General features: G+C 38.4%; 1 protein-coding gene across 1 annotated transcript; it reads left to right on the plus strand.

Annotated features, from left to right (window-relative positions):
• Positions 1-627: 627 nt before the first annotated feature.
• LOC106873529 (uncharacterized) lies at positions 628-14,946 on the plus strand. The gene is made up of 2 exons (XM_014920920.3): positions 628-1,100; positions 9,580-14,946. Exon 2 carries the CDS (start codon positions 9,792-9,794, stop codon positions 14,928-14,930), a length of 5,139 nt encoding a protein of 1,712 aa, XP_014776406.1. The 5' UTR covers positions 628-1,100; positions 9,580-9,791; the 3' UTR covers positions 14,931-14,946.
• Positions 14,947-19,639: the final 4,693 nt, after the last annotated feature.

Genomic DNA, 19,639 nt, shown 5'->3' on the forward strand with positions numbered 1-19,639 from the left:
TGCCTCTCCGACCGTCTCTGTGTATGTCTGCCCGACCGTCTATCTGTGTTGTGTAGGTGTGTGCATGTGTCTGTCTCTCCGACTGTCTACGTGTGTGCCCATTCGTGTGTCTGTCTGTCTACCAGTTCGACTATTTGTGTGCGTGTAAGTGGCTGTCTGTACATCCCCTGTGTATGTGTTTGTATGACTGTTTATTCGAGTGTCTGTCTGTATATATGCATGTGCGTGTGTATGTATGTGAGAGAATGTGTGAGTTTGACTGTTCGTCTCTCTTCCTCTATCGCAAATCAGAGGCATTGTCAGCAGCAGCAGCAAATAAGGAAGTAAATTAAAACTTTTTTCCATGAAATTCCAAACGCCACAATAAATCAGCTTAGCGAAAATAACATTATATTTAAAATGGCGTTTCTGACACTGATAACGAAAAGTCGTCCCATTTTCTTTTGCTCCACCCCTCTAGGTATAATTTCCAAGAATTATTTGCTCTTTGAAAGAAATCTACCCGCGTCCACTTCTTCGCACTCCATATAGAGTTGTGTAGTGACGTCATATTGGCGCCAAAAGGCATAGTCGCCATTGCTGAATCCTTAACCACGCATGCGTGGGTTTCAACATCTAAGCGTTCCCACTATTAGTCTGCCTCTTTACCAAGCCTGACAGCGACCAAGCTCCCCCATTTGAGTGTGACTGAACCAAGTTGTCTCTACAACGACACCAGCTCGAGGAACCGTACATCTACATTTCAGGCTACTCTAAAACCGGACAATTGGAAGCTGTTTTATTTTCCACCATACAATAAATATTTGTTGTTGTTGATCAGTTTGGAGTTTCTGCGTTCAGTTCACTTCTAATTTAATATAGGAAAGTTAGGTGTACATCTTAAACGATAAGAACCACAAGCAACTGAGAGCTGAAGTAACACGACTTACATACAAATATACAAAACACGCTACAAGTATATAAATTCCATCCAGCTCTATAAATAGTCTGTCTGCAAACAGTAATTTAATTACAAATGCACAATTGAACCAAACTAAGAATGAGGTTACTGAAACTGAAAGACTTCAGAGTTTGAAATCTAAATCCACTCATCTTCTCTAGTAAGTATCGTTATAATTATTTTAATTAACAGATAAGCACTATCATATTTAAAACGTTGAGTATTTATGAGAGTTACACATACAACTTTATACTGAATTTTGCTTTGTTTTCGGACAGCGATTTCTATGCTACAAAAAGGCGGCCAGCTGACAAAATCGTTAGCGTGCCGGACAAAATACTTAGTGGCATTTCATCCGTCTTTACGTTCTGAATTTCAATTCTGCTGGGGGTGAGTTTACCTTTCATCCTTTCGGGTTCGACAAAATAAGTACCAGTTGAGCACTGAGTTGAATTTAATCTACTTTATCCAGTCCAACCAAAATTGCTGGCCATTGTAATTGGGCGGCGAGCTGGCAGGACCTTTAGCGCGCCGGACAAAATGTTTTGCTGCTTTTCATCCTTCTGGGGTTGATGAAAATAAGTACCAGTCGAGCACTGGCGTCGATGCAATCGACCAGTCCTCTCCCCCAAAACTTCAGGCCTTGTGTAGAAAGGACTATATTATTATTATTATTAAAGTTTGTAAGACGTTGAGTGAGAGAGCAGTGCATACCTTCAAAGTGACCCTAGGGTAAAATATAGGGAGCCTAATATACCCATCATTACTACCCCTCTGATAAGAGTACATCAGACACATACATAACTACCATATGTGCGCGACATTTGTTGTTGGCACTCCGTCGCTTACGACGTCGAAGGTTCCAGTTGATCCGATCAACGGAACAGCCTGCTCGTGAAATTAATGTGCAAGTGGCTGAGCACTCCACAGACACGTGTACCCTTAACGTAGTTCTCGGGGATATTCAGCGTGACACAGTGTGACAAGGCTGACCCTTTGAATTACAGGTACAACAGAAACAGGAAGTAAGAGTGAGAGAAAGTTGTGGTGGAAGAGTACAGCAGGGTTCGCCACCATCCCCTGCCGGAGCCTCGTGGAGATTTAGGTGTTTTCGCTCAGTAAACACTCACAACGCCCGGTCTGGGAATTGAAACCGCGATCCTATGACCACTGGGCCATTGCGCCTCCACAATACGTATCTATCTATCTATATATATATATATATAGGTACTACTCAAGCAGAGCGGACCCAAACGCGCTGTCGCGCGTCCGCGCTAGCTAGTCGTGAGTGGTCGATACTACGAAAAGTGCGCGCGTGCAAATGAATACATGTGTGCGCATGCAAATTAGTAAATAATTTCTTTTAAACAAAGTAAATAATTTTTTTTTAATTACTTTTTTCTTTTCTAAACAACGTAGATAGGTAGAAGGAATAAAAATAACACACTATCTGTTTTTGTTAACTTCATACATTTTTTTTCTTTTAATTAAATTTTGTGAACAAAATAATTTTTATTTTCTAAACAACGTAAATAAATTTTAAAAAAGGTGCACATTGGGATTAGACACTGAGAGAAACTTGATATGTTAGAAATAACAGCTAAACGCAAAAAGAAAAAAAAAACTGTAACCTTTACTTTTCTGAAATCACTGCGGATATATTTCGGCTATGTGCTTGATAAATGTCTGAAAGTTCTCCCACGAATTCCCACACTTCATATCGTAATAATCACGGTACATTGGCTCATCAATATGTGACCATTTCATGTTACCACATGATCCACTTTTATATTTCAGTCTACGTTTTATCCGTGACCAGAATGGGCCACATATCCGTGAAAATCGTAGTTCCTGGCTCCACATTTTCAATGATTGCAGCTTCTAACGTTTCAGCCTTTCTATCAGTTATAATGTTGCAGGTAGCCCTTTTTTTTTTGTGCAATTAATTTGTTTTCTTTCAAAAAATCCAGAAAGATATCCCCCCTTTAACCTTTTCCATAATTCAACACGAGGTGAAGACATTTTGGGAATATGGGCTTCGAAAAATTTGCGCGGCACACTCAAAACTTAAGTTCAATTGTGAACAATATTGGCGGGAAGAGGTCAAGAAAGAGGACGAGCCCTTTACAGAGAGAGGTCAAGAAAGAGGAACTGGTAAAACCAAGCCCGTCTTTCCATTTCAAATTGGTAGAGGGAGGTCAATTCCTCTTTCTTCAACCTCTCTCTGTAAACGGCTCTTCCTCTTCATTGACCTCTTTTCGCCAATATTACCAAAATGTCTTCACCGTGTTGAATTATGGAAACAAATTAATTTCACAAAAAACAAAAAAAAGAATGTACTTGTAGTCAAATGAAAATTCAATCTTTTCAACGTGCTATTGACGGAGTTATTTGGCGATGTAATTCATGCAGTAAAACAATCTCTATAAGGAAAAATACTTTTTTTAGAGAAATGCCACTTGACAGTGTTTACACTATTTCAAATAATAGCAGACTTTATATCTGAATTGCCAGTAACTTGTTCCATGAGTTGAAACAATATTAGCAACGACACGGCCATTCAATGGTACGAATACTGCCGAGAAATATGTTCAGCCATGTTACTGAAAGATAAGAAAAAATTAGGTGGACTGAACCACGTTGTGCAAGTGGATGAAAGCCTGCTTTTCAAGAGGAAATATGAGGTTGGCAGAATGGTTGAAAAGTTTTGTGTGATAGGCTTTTACGATGTCACTCAGAAAAAGGGCTACCTGCAACATTATAACTGATAGAAAGGCTGAAACGTTAGAAGCTGCAATCATTGAAAATGTGGAGCCAGGAACTACGATTTTCACGGATATGTGGCCCATTCTGGTCACGGATAGAACGTAGACTGAAATATAAAAGTGGATCATGTGGTAACATGAAATGGTCACATATTGATGAGCCAATGTACCGTGATTATTACGATATGAAGTGTGGGAATTCGTGGGAGAACTTTCAGACATTTATCAAGCACATAGCCGAAATATATCCACAGTGATTTCAGAAAAGTAAAGGTTACAGTTTTTTTTTTTTTTACGTTTAGCTGTTATTTCTAGCATATCAAGTTTCCCTGTGTCTAATCCCAATGTGCACCTTTTTAAAAATTTATTTACGTTGTTTAGAAAATAAAAATTATTTTGTTCACAAAATTTAATTAAAAGAAAAAAAATGTATGAAGTTAACAAAAACAGATAGTGTGTTATTTTTATTCCTTCTACCTATCTACGTTGTTTAGAAAAGAAAAAAGTAATTTTAAAAAAATTATTTACTTTGTTTAAAAGAAATTATTTACTAATTTGCATGCGCACACATGTATTCATTTGCACGCGCGCTCGCGCGCACTTTTCGTAGGATCGACCACTCACGACTAGCTAGCGCGGACGCGCGACTGCGCGTTCGGGTCCGCTCTGCTTGAGTAGTACCATATATATATATATAAATGAGTAACAAAGATGTATAAGTGTCGATTCATTACGGTCGCTGCTTCGAGCGAGTCCTTTAATTGATCAATAAAAGCATTACTTCATTACTTAGAGAAAGATAGAAATAAATTTTCCTTTTATAAAATAAGTACTAGGCTTACGAAGAATAAGTCCAAAGTTTACTTTCAACCGTTTATCTGTGTGTCTGCCTCTCCGACCGTCTATCTGTGTGGTGTAGGTGTGTGCATGTGTCTGTCTCTCCGACTGTCTACGTGTGTGCCCATTCGTGTGTCTGTCTGTCTACCAGTTCGACTATTTGTGTGCGTGTAAGTGGCTGTCTGTACATCCCCTGTGTATGTGTTTGTATGACTGTTTATTCGAGTGTCTGTCTGTATATATGCATGTGCGTGTGTATGTATGTGAGAGAATGTGTGAGTTTGACTGTTCGTCTCTCTTCCTCTATCGCAAATCAGAGGCATTGTCAGCAGCAGCAGCAAATAAGGAAGTAAATTAAAACTTTTTTCCATGAAATTCCAAACGCCACAATAAATCAGCTTAGCGAAAATAACATTATATTTAAAATGGCGTTTCTGACACTGATAACGAAAAGTCGTCCCATTTTCTTTTGCTCCACCCCTCTAGGTATAATTTCCAAGAATTATTTGCTCTTTGAAAGAAATCTACCCGCGTCCTCATATCAAGATAAACAGCGTAAGACCTTGCAGGTGGGGCCTAGTTAGAATTTTCTTTGGGTCGAATAGCCCCCCCCCCCACCACCACCACGCTCAAAATGTTTCTGAATAAGGATTGTTTAAGGACGTCGAACGAAACGCACATGTTTCCAGAGGTGAATTATTCAAACCCCAAATAATTCCTCTCAAAACATGGCTATGATGCTCCCCGACTACTTCTGCTTGTGATCAGCATTCACGTATCGTCAGCCACCAAGGGACATGCTCAACAGGTTAAGGTCAAACAACTGACAGGCAAATCTGTGGTATTGAGCAGAATATTTGTTGTAGCTCGTCTTATGGTCTTTTCGAAGGATTATTATTATTATTAAGTACCAGTAACATGCTGGGGTCAATCTAATATACAGGCCTCCCCAGAAATTTTGGGCCTTGTGTCCAGAGTGAAAAAGATTATTATTAAGGCGGCGAGCTGGCAGAATCGTTAGCACGCTGGGCGAAATGTTCAGCGGGATTTCATCTGTCTTTACGTTCTGAGTTCAAATTCTGCCGAGGTCGACTTTGCTGTCTATTCTCTCGGGATCGATAAAATAAATACCAGTTGAACACTTTTCTACTCTAGGCACAAGGCCCGAAATTTTGGAAGAATGGGCGGGCCAGTCGATTAGATTGACTCAGTACGCAGCTGGTACTTAATTTATCGACCCCGAAAGGATGAAAGGCAAAGTCGACCTTGGCAGAATTTGAACCCAGGACGTAAAAACGGACGAAATACCGCTAAGCAGTCAAACATTGGCGTCGATGTAATCAACTTATCCCTTTCCCCCAAATTGCTGTCCTTGTGACAAAATTTGAAACGGTTATTATTATTAAAGACTGTAAGATGGCGAGCTGGCAGAAATGCTTAGCGGTATTTCGTCCATTTTTATGTTCTGAGTTCAAATTCCGCCGAGTCAACTTTGCATTTTATTCTTTCGAGGTTGATAAATTAAGTACCAGTGAAACAGTGAGGGCAATGAAATCGACTAGTCCCCTCTCCCAAAATTTCAGGTCTTGTGCCTTTAGTAGAAGGGATTATTATTATTATTATTATTATTAATGGCAGTAAGATGGCGAAATCTTAAAACATCAGCAGTATTTCGCTTGTGTTTACATTCTGAGTTCAAATTCTGCCGAGGTTGACTTTGCCTTTCATCTTCGCAACCATGTGCAACATCAGTATCGTTGAACAAGTGGCAACATCAGCCGATAAAATAATGGAAGTATCTACTCCTTCCATTACCATAGCAGCCATAGCATTCCAGTTCCAGAGTTTTCGACGAGTCACAGAAAATCAATTGAAGACCTGGTAGCAACCTCCGTTTCAAAAGGAATACAGTCCCACGTGCAAGACACCGATCCTGCTCTAGATCTCTATCCAGACATCAGTACATTGGTAACCAGGGATCCGTATGTTGGTACCATACCAATTTCGGCGCCAAAGCAAGGAAATGCACACCACTTTGCTCATATAGTGCCCAGGGAAACGCCCGAACGGAGCAGTAAGCACTGCTACTGCTTCTAGTGTCATCTCCACCAAGTCATGCAATTTTTATTAAAGTCGAAATTTCCCAGAAGAGCTTCCTGGTTGACTCAGGAGCCGTCTGTAGTATTTGGTCAACTAAATATACACAAAGAAAACCTTTTCCTTCAGCCGCTACCTTGCAAGCGGTCAACCATTCACCTATCACCACATGTGGCGAAATTCTTCTCACCTTAAATATACGACTCAGACGATGCTTCCAGTGGATTTTTCTAGTCCCCGATCTGCAGTATCCAATCCTTGAGGCAGATTTCCTCTTCCATTTTTCCTTGCTAGTCGATCTGAAGAACAGGCAACTGATTGACAGTAAGACGCAGCCCAGTGTGTGTGGCACTGACTGTTTTGTTTCCACAGTCGGATTTGTTTTCTTTGTCGCCACTGCTTCCAACAAATACCACACATTGTTGCAACCGTTCCCGGAGTTTACAAAACCCATGTCCCATAGAAAGGATAATTCGCACCCTGTAGAACACCACATTTCGAGCATGGGTCCTCCTGTCTTTTCTCGCTTGAGACATTTGTCAACAGAGAAACTTAAGGCTGCAAGCTCGTTAATTTCACAAGCAGGCTGTTCTGGTTAACAGTGTCCACCATTATTCGAAAAATTAACTTCGTCAATCATTTTATATATATACATGTGTGTGTTGCACTCTGTCGGTTACAACAACGAGGGTTCCAGTAACAGCCTGCTCGTGAAATTAATGTGCTTATGGCCTTAAGTTTCTCTGTTGACAAACGGGTGAGAAAAGGCAGGAGGGCCCGTGGTCGAAATGTGGTGTTCTACAGGGTGCAAATTATCCTTCCATAGGACATGGGTTTCGTTAATTCTTTGAAAATGTAACGGAAGTTAACATTAATTCATTAACATTAACTTTTATTGAAAAATGGCATAACTACAGTTTAATACCCTACCGATTTTTTGCTTCATAACTTCCAGAAAAATGAATACTTTTTAATGAAACTTACACCAAATAATCGCTTCTATCATGTAGATTGAGGGTATATAAAAATTTGTTGGGGTTGGGTGAGGAGTTTCGGAAAATTCACAGGACTATACATTTTCCCTCTCATAAATTTCTAGAAAGTAGGTATTTTTTAATGAAATTTATACAAATACCTTTCAGACGGTGTAGATTATGATTACAAAGAAATTTGGGTAAGTTTTCAGATTAACACCCGCACAATCTTCACTAGGGTGTTGAGGTTACGGTTTTAGGGTCAGGGTTAGGGTTAGGGACGGAATTCCTTAATCCTAACCCTGACCCTAAAACCCTAACTCTAACACCCTAGTGAAAATCGTGCAGGTGTTAATCTGAAAATTTACCAAAATCATATCAGGCATAAGAATATCGGAAATATTTACTCACAACAAGCATGATCAAATTTGAGCAAACGAGAAACGTAATGATTAATTCCCAAGAAGATAAAAGCGCCAAAAAGATCATCAGTGTAAAGATTAATGATCTGAAGTTGTCGGAACGTTGACAACTGTCAGCGAAATAGCTATACGTGTAGAGCGTTAAACGTTAAGGGGAAGTAACTACTTCTGACTAAGCTGCAGGCTAATTTGCAAGAGGGTGTACAGCTCAAATGGCTTTCTTGGCTGGTAACCAATTAAAAAACTAGCTAATGGATACTTTCACAAGCAAGGGTAGAGGGGAAGTGCACCGATGATAGTCTGAAGGTAGAAGGACATTAACTTGTGTGGGGGGGGGGGCTATGGTCTACCCACATATTTCTTGATTCAAAACAACAAATTTTTGTCGGGTGGATGGGGGGGGGCGCAAAATGCGACTAACAATACATTGGCCCACATTCTTGAGACCACCCACACATCAACAAAATTTGCCGCAGCGTACTTGTACGTGCATGAATGGACTGAAAAATTTGCCAAATCTAAGTTACTTTACTCATTCATGACTCAAAATTGCGCCCCCCCCCCTCCCCTCAGAACTGCGCCCATGGCAAATGCTCTGGCTGCCATACCCTAGCTACGCCACTTTATGTATGTGTATCTTTGTGTCTGTGTTTGTCCTCTCACCATCACTTGACAACCAATGTTGGTGTGAATACATATCCATAACTTAGCAGCTCAGCAAAAAAGACCGATAGAATAAGTACTAGTCTTACAAAGAATAAGTCTTCAGTTGATTTCTATGACTAAAACCTCTTTAAGCCAGTGCTCCAGCATGGCCACAGTCAAATAACTGAAACATTAAAAGAAAAACCCCAAAATCCTTTAAGTCTGAGATTTTTCAGATTTTTAAAAAATGTTTCAAAGAATACGTCATTTGTTTCATCTCATTATTTCAAATTAACTTTGCACACACAGACATACACACACCAATCTGCATGTGTGAATTAAGCAGTCTCATACTTTGGCTGTGCACTTGTGCAAAGTTTTGTTTAAATTTTAAAATTTCAAGTTTAAAAATAAATCTGAATAGGTCAGTTTCAAATCATTGAAAAGCAAAATGTGAATCGAATAGTAGTCATTTCCTTTGATTTCTAGATTGGAGCAAATAGGAAATAACACTGACCAAAGACAAAGAAATAAAATACAATTTTGTCACATCGATAGAAAATAGGGATATTGATACCTTTTATCTTTTACTGCTTCAGTCATTGTACTGTGGCCATGCTGGTGCACTGCTTTGAAGATTTTAATTTTAAAAAAATTGACCGCAATAATTTTTTTAAATCTGGTTCTTTTATTGGCTTCTCTTTGCCAAATTGCTATCTATCTGTCTGTCTGTCAGGGACATTTTTCAATCCCTTTCTAACAAATGCACCAGCTATGCAGTGGCACTGAACCTAAAACCACATACTTGGGAAGCTAATTTCTTATCACACAGCCATATCTACACCTATGGTTTTAAAAATCTAATCAATGCTTTCATTTTATTATAAATTTCATTTCAGTTCTGGTGTGAAATTGGTAAATTGAGAAGTAGACAAATTTCTCTCCAAAGGAAAGCTGAGACATAAAAGACATTAATCTAAATCTCACAGAACTCTTGGATTTAATGGTTTTGTAGCAGCCACCAATAAACACATGCACAAACACTTGCAAGCACACACACATACATGTGTAAGTATATATAAAGAAGAGTTAATACATCAAAGTTGAGAAAATGTTGAAGATTGAAGAAAACCTAATTCTGGCTATTGATATACCTGCCAAATCAAATAATGATTTACTATCTGGTGATAAAAATTATAAGGAAGGGTCAATTATTGCCAAAGCATATAATGAAAGGAGCAAGAAGAAAACTGAAGAACGGGAAATACAGCAAATTTTTCACATAATCACATGTGGTAAAATAATGATAAAAGGCAACCACATCCAAATGTTTTTGGACCTTGTAAATGAGAAGTCTAATGACATAGAACTTATGGGATTAGACAAACATCAGTTTTTAAGAAATGTCAGGCGTGAAATGAAAATCTTTCGGAAATATACTAAACAAAACAATGATATGATTCTGCAAAATCTTCCTTGGTTTTGTGAACGACTGTTTGACATTTACGCTAACAGTAATCCCTACAAGAATAAGGCCATTACATTACCAAAGCCATTCACAAAATTTCATTCTCCTTCTTCTTCTGAAGTTGTGCCAAGGAAATTAGAGTTTGAGGAATCTGGTGAAGATACCCCAAATATAATATCAAATATTGTCACAATCTATCATGGAATAGTAACCTACTCACCATATTTGATGACCTTACGTTGTAACACAACTGATGGTAGAAGTAATACAGTCCACTGTCCTTCACCTATCACAGACATTACAAGAATTGGTAAAGAAACTGTTCTGGTCACATTGCCATTTAGGCAAAAACTACTCATTATTAACCCCTCAAGTTGTGAAATGAAATCTCTGGATTATGGTTTCTACAAGATTTCTTATTTGAATCATTGTAAATTTGTGGGGCTGGAACTGTTTAGCAAGACAATCTATCTTGTGGACTGGGCCAATGATACAGTGGAAAAAATAACTGCCCTCGAAGAGCAGCCTACAGATATCATAGTAGGACCTCAGCATCACCTCTTATTAGCATTTGCTAATATAAATAAAGTTATCTGCTGCAGTCTTGGTGGCAGGCAGTTATTTCAGGTATACACACAGTCAACAGTTATTCCAACTAGTATCTCAGCTTATCGCAATTATTTTTATGTCCTTCAAGGAAACGTCATTTACAGGATTTCATCTAAGGGTGGAGTGTCACAGAGAAAAATTGCGATAAAAGCTCAATATATTTGTTGTGGCACAAATTCTATTTTCCTGCTTGATTACTTAGGCATTGCATATACTTTTAAGACAAATGATAATTTTTGGCCAAGTATGACTTATCGTCAACAAGCTCATACACCAACTGTGAAAAACCAAATTCATATTGATGATCCCTGTGAGATTCAAAATATTCTGCCTATGCCAGCCTCTTCTATATTACTTCTATATAGGAGTCAAGAAGTCAAATTATTTAGTGATAATGGGCAAGTCATTCACAGAAGTACATTAACGTCTAAGTGCCAACCTACTGCCATCTGTCGAACTGACTCAAACAGATTTCTTGTCCTTTATCAAGAAGATAGAAAACTTCAGTATATTGCATGCCCTGAACTAACTGAAGGTCACTTTATAGACATCGATGCTGATTACATTCAAATATGTCATATGGTATCAAATAAGTACTTAGCTCTGACCACTGGTGGAAACGAAGTAGAGGCACATATCCTATTGATTACAGAGAACAAAATTGACATTGTTGACAAAATTTCACTTAAGCATGAAGATGTCATCATTGCAGCAACTCCAATTAATTTTGTAGTAGCAGACATGAGAGAAAATGCACTGGTGTTTTATTCAAGCTCTGGTGAAGAGCTTTTTGTGAAACAGCTTGATTTTTACTCTAACCCTCATCATATCTACACTGACAAATTATACTTCTACGTTGTCTTCAGGAGAGAGTCTGTGATAGTATGTTACAATATAATTGGAGAAAGTAAATGGCAATTGAAACTGCCTTCAACTCCTTACTTTCACATTGATGTTTTCCAAGGAACTGTATATGTAGTGGATGTTATGCACAGTAGAATTCTTCTTTATAAATACTATGACTGGTCCAGTTGTTGTATACAGTTCAAAAATCCTTACATCAAAAATCTAGATATACGACTCAAAGAAAATAAGAATAACAAAATACTCATTGCCAAAATGTGCTGGCTTCCAAGTGGGCAGTTTGTGTTGTCCAACTTTAATAATGATCGCTTGTTATATGTTTCTAAGGAGGGAGACATTATGTCCACATTATCTCTGCCATCTTTAGCTACAGATATATGCCGATGGGATTGTAATCAAATAGGTGTCACATTACCTCTAGAGAAACAACTATGGGTTATTGGCAATGTATCAAAAAGAGTTAGAACTCTATCATTAAGCCACCCTTATATATGGGTGCGTAAGCTCGGTGAAGGTCATACTGCTTGTGTTTGTGACAAACCTTCTCGTTTAGACATTGTATCGATTCAAAACCACAACCAAGGTGAAATAATTTCTACAATCAATATACCTTTTGTAAAGTCATTAGTGATAGAAAACGAAACACAAAATGTGTTGGTTGTTACTAAAAAAAAGATATTTCTCTACAAACCTATTACTAGGAGGAGGAGGAGGAGTAGTAGTAGTAGTAGCAGCAGCAGTAGTGGTAGTAGTAGTAGTAGTAGTAGTAAATTGGTCCCCACTCTTTTACTGCCTCATATCAGACCTCCACCCAGTCTCTATGGTGGATATATTGATAACATTTTTGTTTATCTGATAGACAACAGCAGTATGTTTGCTATAAATGACTATAACCTGGTAGTGAGCGATCACATTACAAATAATCAACTTAACATGCACATCGACCTGGTAGATGTATTTTCCAGAAACATCTGTGTCAGTGAAATGTTGTCCTCTACATTGCATCTGGAGGACCATACAGTTTCTGATAAAGCTCGACATATTTTAATCCCTCGATCTGTTGGAGAAAATGAATATATGGACATTACTGGTTTTTCAGTTATTACTGAAAACAACCTGATTATACTCTATGATAATGCAAATAGGAACATTAAGATATTAACATTTGATGGTCAACTTCTTGACTCTATAAAATTAAATATTTTCCCGACATATATGTGTTGCTGGCAGTCAAACACACTGGTTATTACAACTGGTGATAAATACCAACTGTTAACATTAAAAGTGGAATTTCCATTGTCTCTGGTAACTTACCAGACAGAAAATGAATATTATTGTATTGCTTCTTTGTCTGACAATCTACTTGTATGTTATGGTTATACAGATGGAGAGAAATATTTGCTTATTATTAAGATTGATGAAATACAGTCAACTGTGTGTGAAAGGAATAAAATAGTAACAGGCATTACTCAAATATTAAGGAAAAGTTATAACAATGGGATGTGTGGTATTGCAGTTACTGCTGAGGACGTCATCATACTCATCAGTGATGATTATATCATTTTCTTTAAGCGAAATGGTGAACTTTTACGTATGGTACAACATCACATATATGTCAAGGAAAACTATATGACAATTGATGATGCTTTTTTGTACATTTATGGATGTTGGGATAAAGAAAATGACTTTCAACGTAGTCGCATTATGTGTTTGTTGCAGACTGGTAAATACAAGAGAATATTTTTAAATAAAAGACATTACAAACATGGAATAAATTTCTCCAGTATAAACTGCAATGGCCCAAGGTTTGTCGGAAACACTGAGAACCGTTTGTATGTTGAAGGTTTATTTGAATTTAATCGAGAAAGATTCTCCATTTGTAAGTTGCTAACAGACCTATATCCTGTTGAAGTAAAAGATCTTGATATCTCTTTTGATGGACAGATAGTTGTATGTGAAAAAGCCAATACTGGCAATCTTAAAATATTTCAGTGTAATGGGGAGCTGGTATATTACAGAGATATTGGAACTTTAGTTGGTGGTGTGTGTTATACAGAAGAAAGAGATATAATGGTCACAGTCCCTTACAGAAAAGAAATATTTCAACTGAAGCAACAAGATTTGGCAAACTATAAAGTCTGGCAAAGTGAAATACCTTATGGAATAATATGCAGAAAAGCAGAAAACACCTACTGGTGTGTACATATTAACTTGACTGAATATTATACCATAGAGATTGATGGTGACAAATTGAACATTCTGGAATGCCTGTCATTAAAGCTTGACTCTGGTCTTCATTTCCCTCCCGTTACACCTTATATGAACAATGAAATATTCAGTAATGAATTAATTAATACATTGAAACATAGCAAAGGAGATGGGAGGGAAAAATCATGTAAAATAATTGATAAAGGTAGATTAAAAGTGAGATGTGGTAATTACATTGCAGAGACTACGTTAGGAAGCAATGAAATATTAGTGAAGAGAATGCCACATAGAACAGCAATGTTTCCTCTTTCCACTCCTACAGGTATTGAACTAGATTATTATCATTACAATTATCAGTGCATCAAATTAATTATGCTACATGACAATGTTGCTGTTATTATACAAAACCCTACTCTCATTGTAACCAATACAACAGGTGACATACTTCATCATACTGTAATAGATAAAAAAGCTCAGGATATATGTCGGTGGACAGATGACTGTTTCATAGTCCTCTTACAAGAAGATAAACAACTGATGTTCTTCAAAAGAGATCTCTCCCATTTAAAAACCATCAACATTACAAAAGGTTATGAAATGATTTGTAAAAAGAATGACAATCAACTTGTGTGTGGTGGTTATACTTTAGATAAACGCTCTGGCTGGAAATTCTACTATGTCGATGTAGTTAACATCCTTGATGAAACATGTGAATACAGTCATGAAGTATGGTCTGGGGGAACTGAATTAAAGAAAATTTGTGTAACATCAAGTGAAGATATTGTTATTGTGCAGAAACCCAAATGGAGTTATGTTGTTGCATGTTGGTACAGAGAAGGTTTGGTTTGGAGTTTAGAAATAAATTTGAATATTCATGATGAGAGAATTCATCTATCAGCACATGGTGAATATATATATATAACAGATTTGTCTAACAATATACACCAAATAGCTAGAGATGGTGAACAACAGTTATTCCTCAGCAGTGATGATAGTGAACTCCACACAGTTCTTGGTATTGATATTTCGGCTGATTTTTTCATGATTTTTGGACCTGTTTCAGGACTTCACTCTTATTGTTTCTTACATTATGAAAGATAAACATTTTTATAACTACTCCATTTTGTTGTTGTTTTTGTTGGAAATCTCTGTTTGTGGTCAGAATTGGCTGGAAATTGAATCTACATCACATTATGTAGACCAATAAATCTTTTTTCCTACATTCTTCACTTCTTATATATATGAATGTCGGTGTATAGTTGTGTGTGAATATATATATATATTGCATGATAGACTGACTGACAAACTCAGCTGGAGACTTGCCTGTAGATTCAGTTGGGGGTTGTGCGATAGGTAGAAAGTAAATGATCCAGTTTAGTTTGGAAGTTTCCAGTACTTTGCTTTTTCAATCCATTCTTTTTTCGCACATTCTGCTAGGCCATTTGAAGACGGATGATATGGTGCAGTTCTTATGTGATGTACCCCATTCTCTCTCAAAAATGTTTGGAAAACTTCACTTGTGAAAGGAGTACCATTATCTGAACAAATTGTTTCTGGAATCCCAAATGTAGAAAATGATGAGCATAGTCGGGCTACTATAGATTCTGCTGTGGCATGTACGTCTATCCCTTTTGAATGTGCATCAATAAGCACACCATACCATTAAGAGAACCAAAATAATCAATGTGTAACCTTTTCCACAATTTCTATGGCCACTTACAGGGATGAACAAGTCCTGGCGTGTTTTGTCGCTGATATTATTGACAAATGTCACATCTGCTCAATATCAGCATCCAGATTGGGCCACTAACAATAGCTTTGAGATAATGCCTTCATTCAATTTATGCCTAGATGAGCATCATGCAACTCATTAAGCAATTGTTGTCTTAATTTAAAGGGTACAATTATACGAGGACCCCAAAATATGCAAACTCAGTTCATCTTTATGCTGTAAAAACGGTTTTAATTCTTAACTTGTTCTGGGCATCCACCCTCTTAAATGATGTTTGACACTGGACAGTATTTGATCTTTGTTTGTTTGTTGAAGTATATGGATAGGTGTGCCACTAAAATGTTGCACCATGTGTACCGGTTCCACTGATTGTTCAATTTTGTGTAATGAAGAAGTCAAGGGAAAACGACTCAATACGTCAGCAGTAACATTATAGGTCCAGGAATGCAATGCATACTATAACTATAATCACTTAACATCAAAGCCCATTTCTGCATTCCAGGTGAACACATTTGCTGAATACCCAACTCTTCTCCAAGTAGTGCAATCAAGGGTTTATGATCAGCATCAATTTCAAAATGACAGCCCCAAACATATTGATGGAATCGCTTGACACCAAATAAAACTGCAAGTTCTTTGTCCAACTGAGAATAGTTCTTTTTAGCTGGTAACAGAGTACGTGAGGCAAAAGCTACAAGACGAAAAGTACTGTCATTCATTTGATGACAAAGGGCTGCACCTAGCCCTGATGGAGATGCATCACATTGTAACATAAAACGTTTATGTGGGTTATAAGGCACAAGTACAGACGAACCAGTAAGTAACTTCTTAGCTGTAGCAAATGCTTTCTGATGTTTAACATTCCACTCCCAACGGAAATATTTATGCAATAGGGAATATAAGAGTGTCAGCACTGTTGAAATACTTGGTAAAAAGCGATAATGCGATAACATTCCTACAAATGATCTTAACATACTATTGTTTTTAGGTTCTGGTGCACTTAAAATAGGCTGCACTTTATCACTCCTAATTTGCAAACCATCTTTGAGTTGGTAACCAAGGTAACAAACAGAATCACAAAAAAACTCAGTTTTAATCTGCTTTTGTGAAGACGATCAAGTATGATAGATAATGTATGAAGATGTTCATAATCAGAACGCCCTGTGATTAGTAAATTGTAGCAGAGCTACATATTACCTAGCAATATTAGTTGACCTGCACAGCAGACGAATATATCGATGAGGCATCTAGCCTCGCTTTGATACAGTAATCTCGTTCTGAGTTACACTGTAGAAACGGCCTCAGTTCCTGCCAGGCTTTGGTCAAAGACACATGTCTTCTCTGCAGCTCCACGTGCAATCTCCCACATGTGACTCAAATGTCTATTCACCATATATGGTTCATAAACGAAGATATTTTATCACACACACATTCTCAAAACGACTGTTCTCATTAAACACATGCATACATACTGTAATACAAAAGCAAAGATCAAAACTTTCTTTGTATGTAAACACACAAGTTTTTGTATGATACAACATGCTTCCACCACAAAAGGTGAACACAGAATATATTTAGGGATCTAGTCAAGGACTTAGAAGAGGCACTAAGGCTGGGCTCCGCATCCCAAGTTTTGACAGCGAGATCAACCTTGGACCAACACCTCAAAGCCATACATGAGGACTATAGAGTTCGGGCTAAAGTACGTGCATTAGGTCACAATGGAATTAACGTTGTCGGGTGGGCCTGCACAGTAGAGACCCTGCATGGCTATTATGTCACAATTGGGTTTTTGGTCGATGAACAGGAGTGTTTGATCGAAGGACAAGATGAGATGTATGAGGTCTTTTACAAGCGCTTTGCCGAGTTATTCTGGAGGAGTGAGGCGCTGGACCATGGTGAGCTTCTTCAGAACTTTCTGGTTGGTGGCCCATGTCTCTCGCAAGAGGATGAGTGCTGTGAAGGACCAGTCATGGCTAAGGAAGTCGGAAAAGTCGCCAAGGATTGATGGCCTGCCCTATGAGTTTTTCAAAAGTATGCCAGACTTGTTCGGGCACCTACTGGCCAGCGTCCATGCCAACTGGCAGCAAAATGGGAGAATTCCCAAGGCTGCAAGCCAGGGAAGTAGGGTGGCGCTGATCAGAAAGGACCCGAACGAGAAAATTATTAGTTACTTTAAGCCCATAACCCTGTTAAACACAGAGTTAAAGATTTTAGCCAAGGTGCTAGCAAAGAGGTTGGTGCAGATCGTGGGTAGCCTTGTTGGGGAGGCACAAATATGCACCATTCCTGGCAGGACGATGCACAACAATCTCCATTTCATATGCTACACCTTAGAGCGGGTGGGTAAAATTTCTGGCAAAGGTGGGGCACTGGTACATTTCGACCAGTCTAAAGCATTCAATACGGTTGACCATCGGTACCTGGCAGCGGTTCTCAGGGCAGCCGGGCTGGGCCTGACTTTCCTTGGCTGGATTGCTGCTCTGTATAGCAACATCGAGTCTATCGTCCAGGTGAACGGTTTCTTTTCAAAACCGTTTGACATTAAGCACTCTGTTCACCAGAGATGTCCCCTGTCTCTGCTTTTGTATGTGTCGGTTCTTGAGCCATTACTGCATAGGTTGGAGGCTTTAGGGGGCATTTCACGTGATCTAAGCTGCAGAAGAACTGTGACCATGTACGCAGATGACACCACCATCATCGTGTCAGATGAAGGGCAGCTACCTTGTGTAGAAAACTCCATGAGAAGATACGAAACGGTGGCAGGAGCAAAAATTAATCAGGATAAATCAGTCAGCTTGCAACTCAGCACCTGGGGGGGGGGGCAAGTCAATGCCGTCCAATAACGTCATGGGACATTTGACGGAAGGTCCAGTTAAGATGCTAGGGATCTGGTTTTGTCCGGATCTCTAAGTAGAGAAGAACTGGAGTGAGGTCATAAGCAAGGTAACTGTCCTAACCCAGATTTGGTCTGGAAGGACGTTATCGCTGCTAGGGAGGGCAGAGGTGGTGCAGATGTACATAGCATCTGTTATATATTATTATTAGAGTGACGAGCTGGTAGAATCGTTAGTGTGCTAGATGGAAAGTGGTATTTCACCTCTTGCTATATTCTGAGTTCAAATTCTGCCAAGGTCGACTTTACCTTTCGTCTTTTTGGGGTTGATCAAATAAGAACCAGTCGATCACTGGGGTCGATGTAATCAATTCATCCCCCTCCTCCCCAAAACTGTGGTCCTTTTGGCAAAATTTGAAACCATTATTATCGTTATTGCTAATTTCTTTCTAATTGTCCCTTAGCACATTCTGATTGTTCATATTTCAATCCCAGTTAACTGCTGTTCAACTCTTGTTATTGTCATAATGCAGCCCTTCTCTTTTTGTATGGTATAGAAGGTCCCTATTGCTTTTTCTTTTTCTAGACACACCACACTGGCCAGTTTAATATTACCACCTGGTCTTTGAAATGCTGTACCCTTCAGTGGGTCCCATTTCAAAGAAAAGCAACTTCTCTGATTCAGCCAACTACTGTCCACTTACAATCATCTCTAGCATCCCTAAGGTAAAGAAAACAACTGCTAGCAATGACACTTTCTCACACCTTGAATCCCTGTCTCTCCTCATTGACCACCAATACAACTTACACAGAGACAGATCTTTCATAATCATCCAACATTCGATTTCCATGCTGGCATAGGTTGGACGGCTTGACAGAACTGGTTTTCCTATGGCACTACCACATGTGGTTTTCCTGTGGCACTATCACAGGTGCTTTTCACATGGTACCAGCACCAGTGCTTTTAATGTGGCTCCATGTTTTCAACAGCATACAAAAAAAAAAGAACTTTATGTAGTATTATGTCAAGAAAATACTACAACTCCCATTGAATATAAGTAACATTCCTTTTAAAGCCTCTTCCTCTGCTGGGTTTCACTTTTGCTGAGGATCTCCAGGTAAAAGCAAATCTTTAACATAGTTAAAACATAGCTAAGACTACATCCCAAAGACTGGCCTTTAGTGTTCATATTGTAATATTTAGTACCACACATTGACACACATTAAACAAATACGTTAATT

The sequence above is a fragment of the Octopus bimaculoides genome, chromosome 28, assembly GCF_046866305.1.
Source record: "Octopus bimaculoides isolate indiv1 chromosome 28, ASM4686630v1, whole genome shotgun sequence".
NCBI lineage: Eukaryota > Metazoa > Mollusca > Cephalopoda > Octopoda > Octopodidae > Octopus > Octopus bimaculoides.

Bases quoted from the DNA above. Each gene is read 5' to 3' on its own strand.
- LOC106873529 (XM_014920920.3), top strand. From the start codon at position 9,792: ATGTTGAAGATTGAAGAAAACCTAATTCTGGCTATTGATATACCTGCC.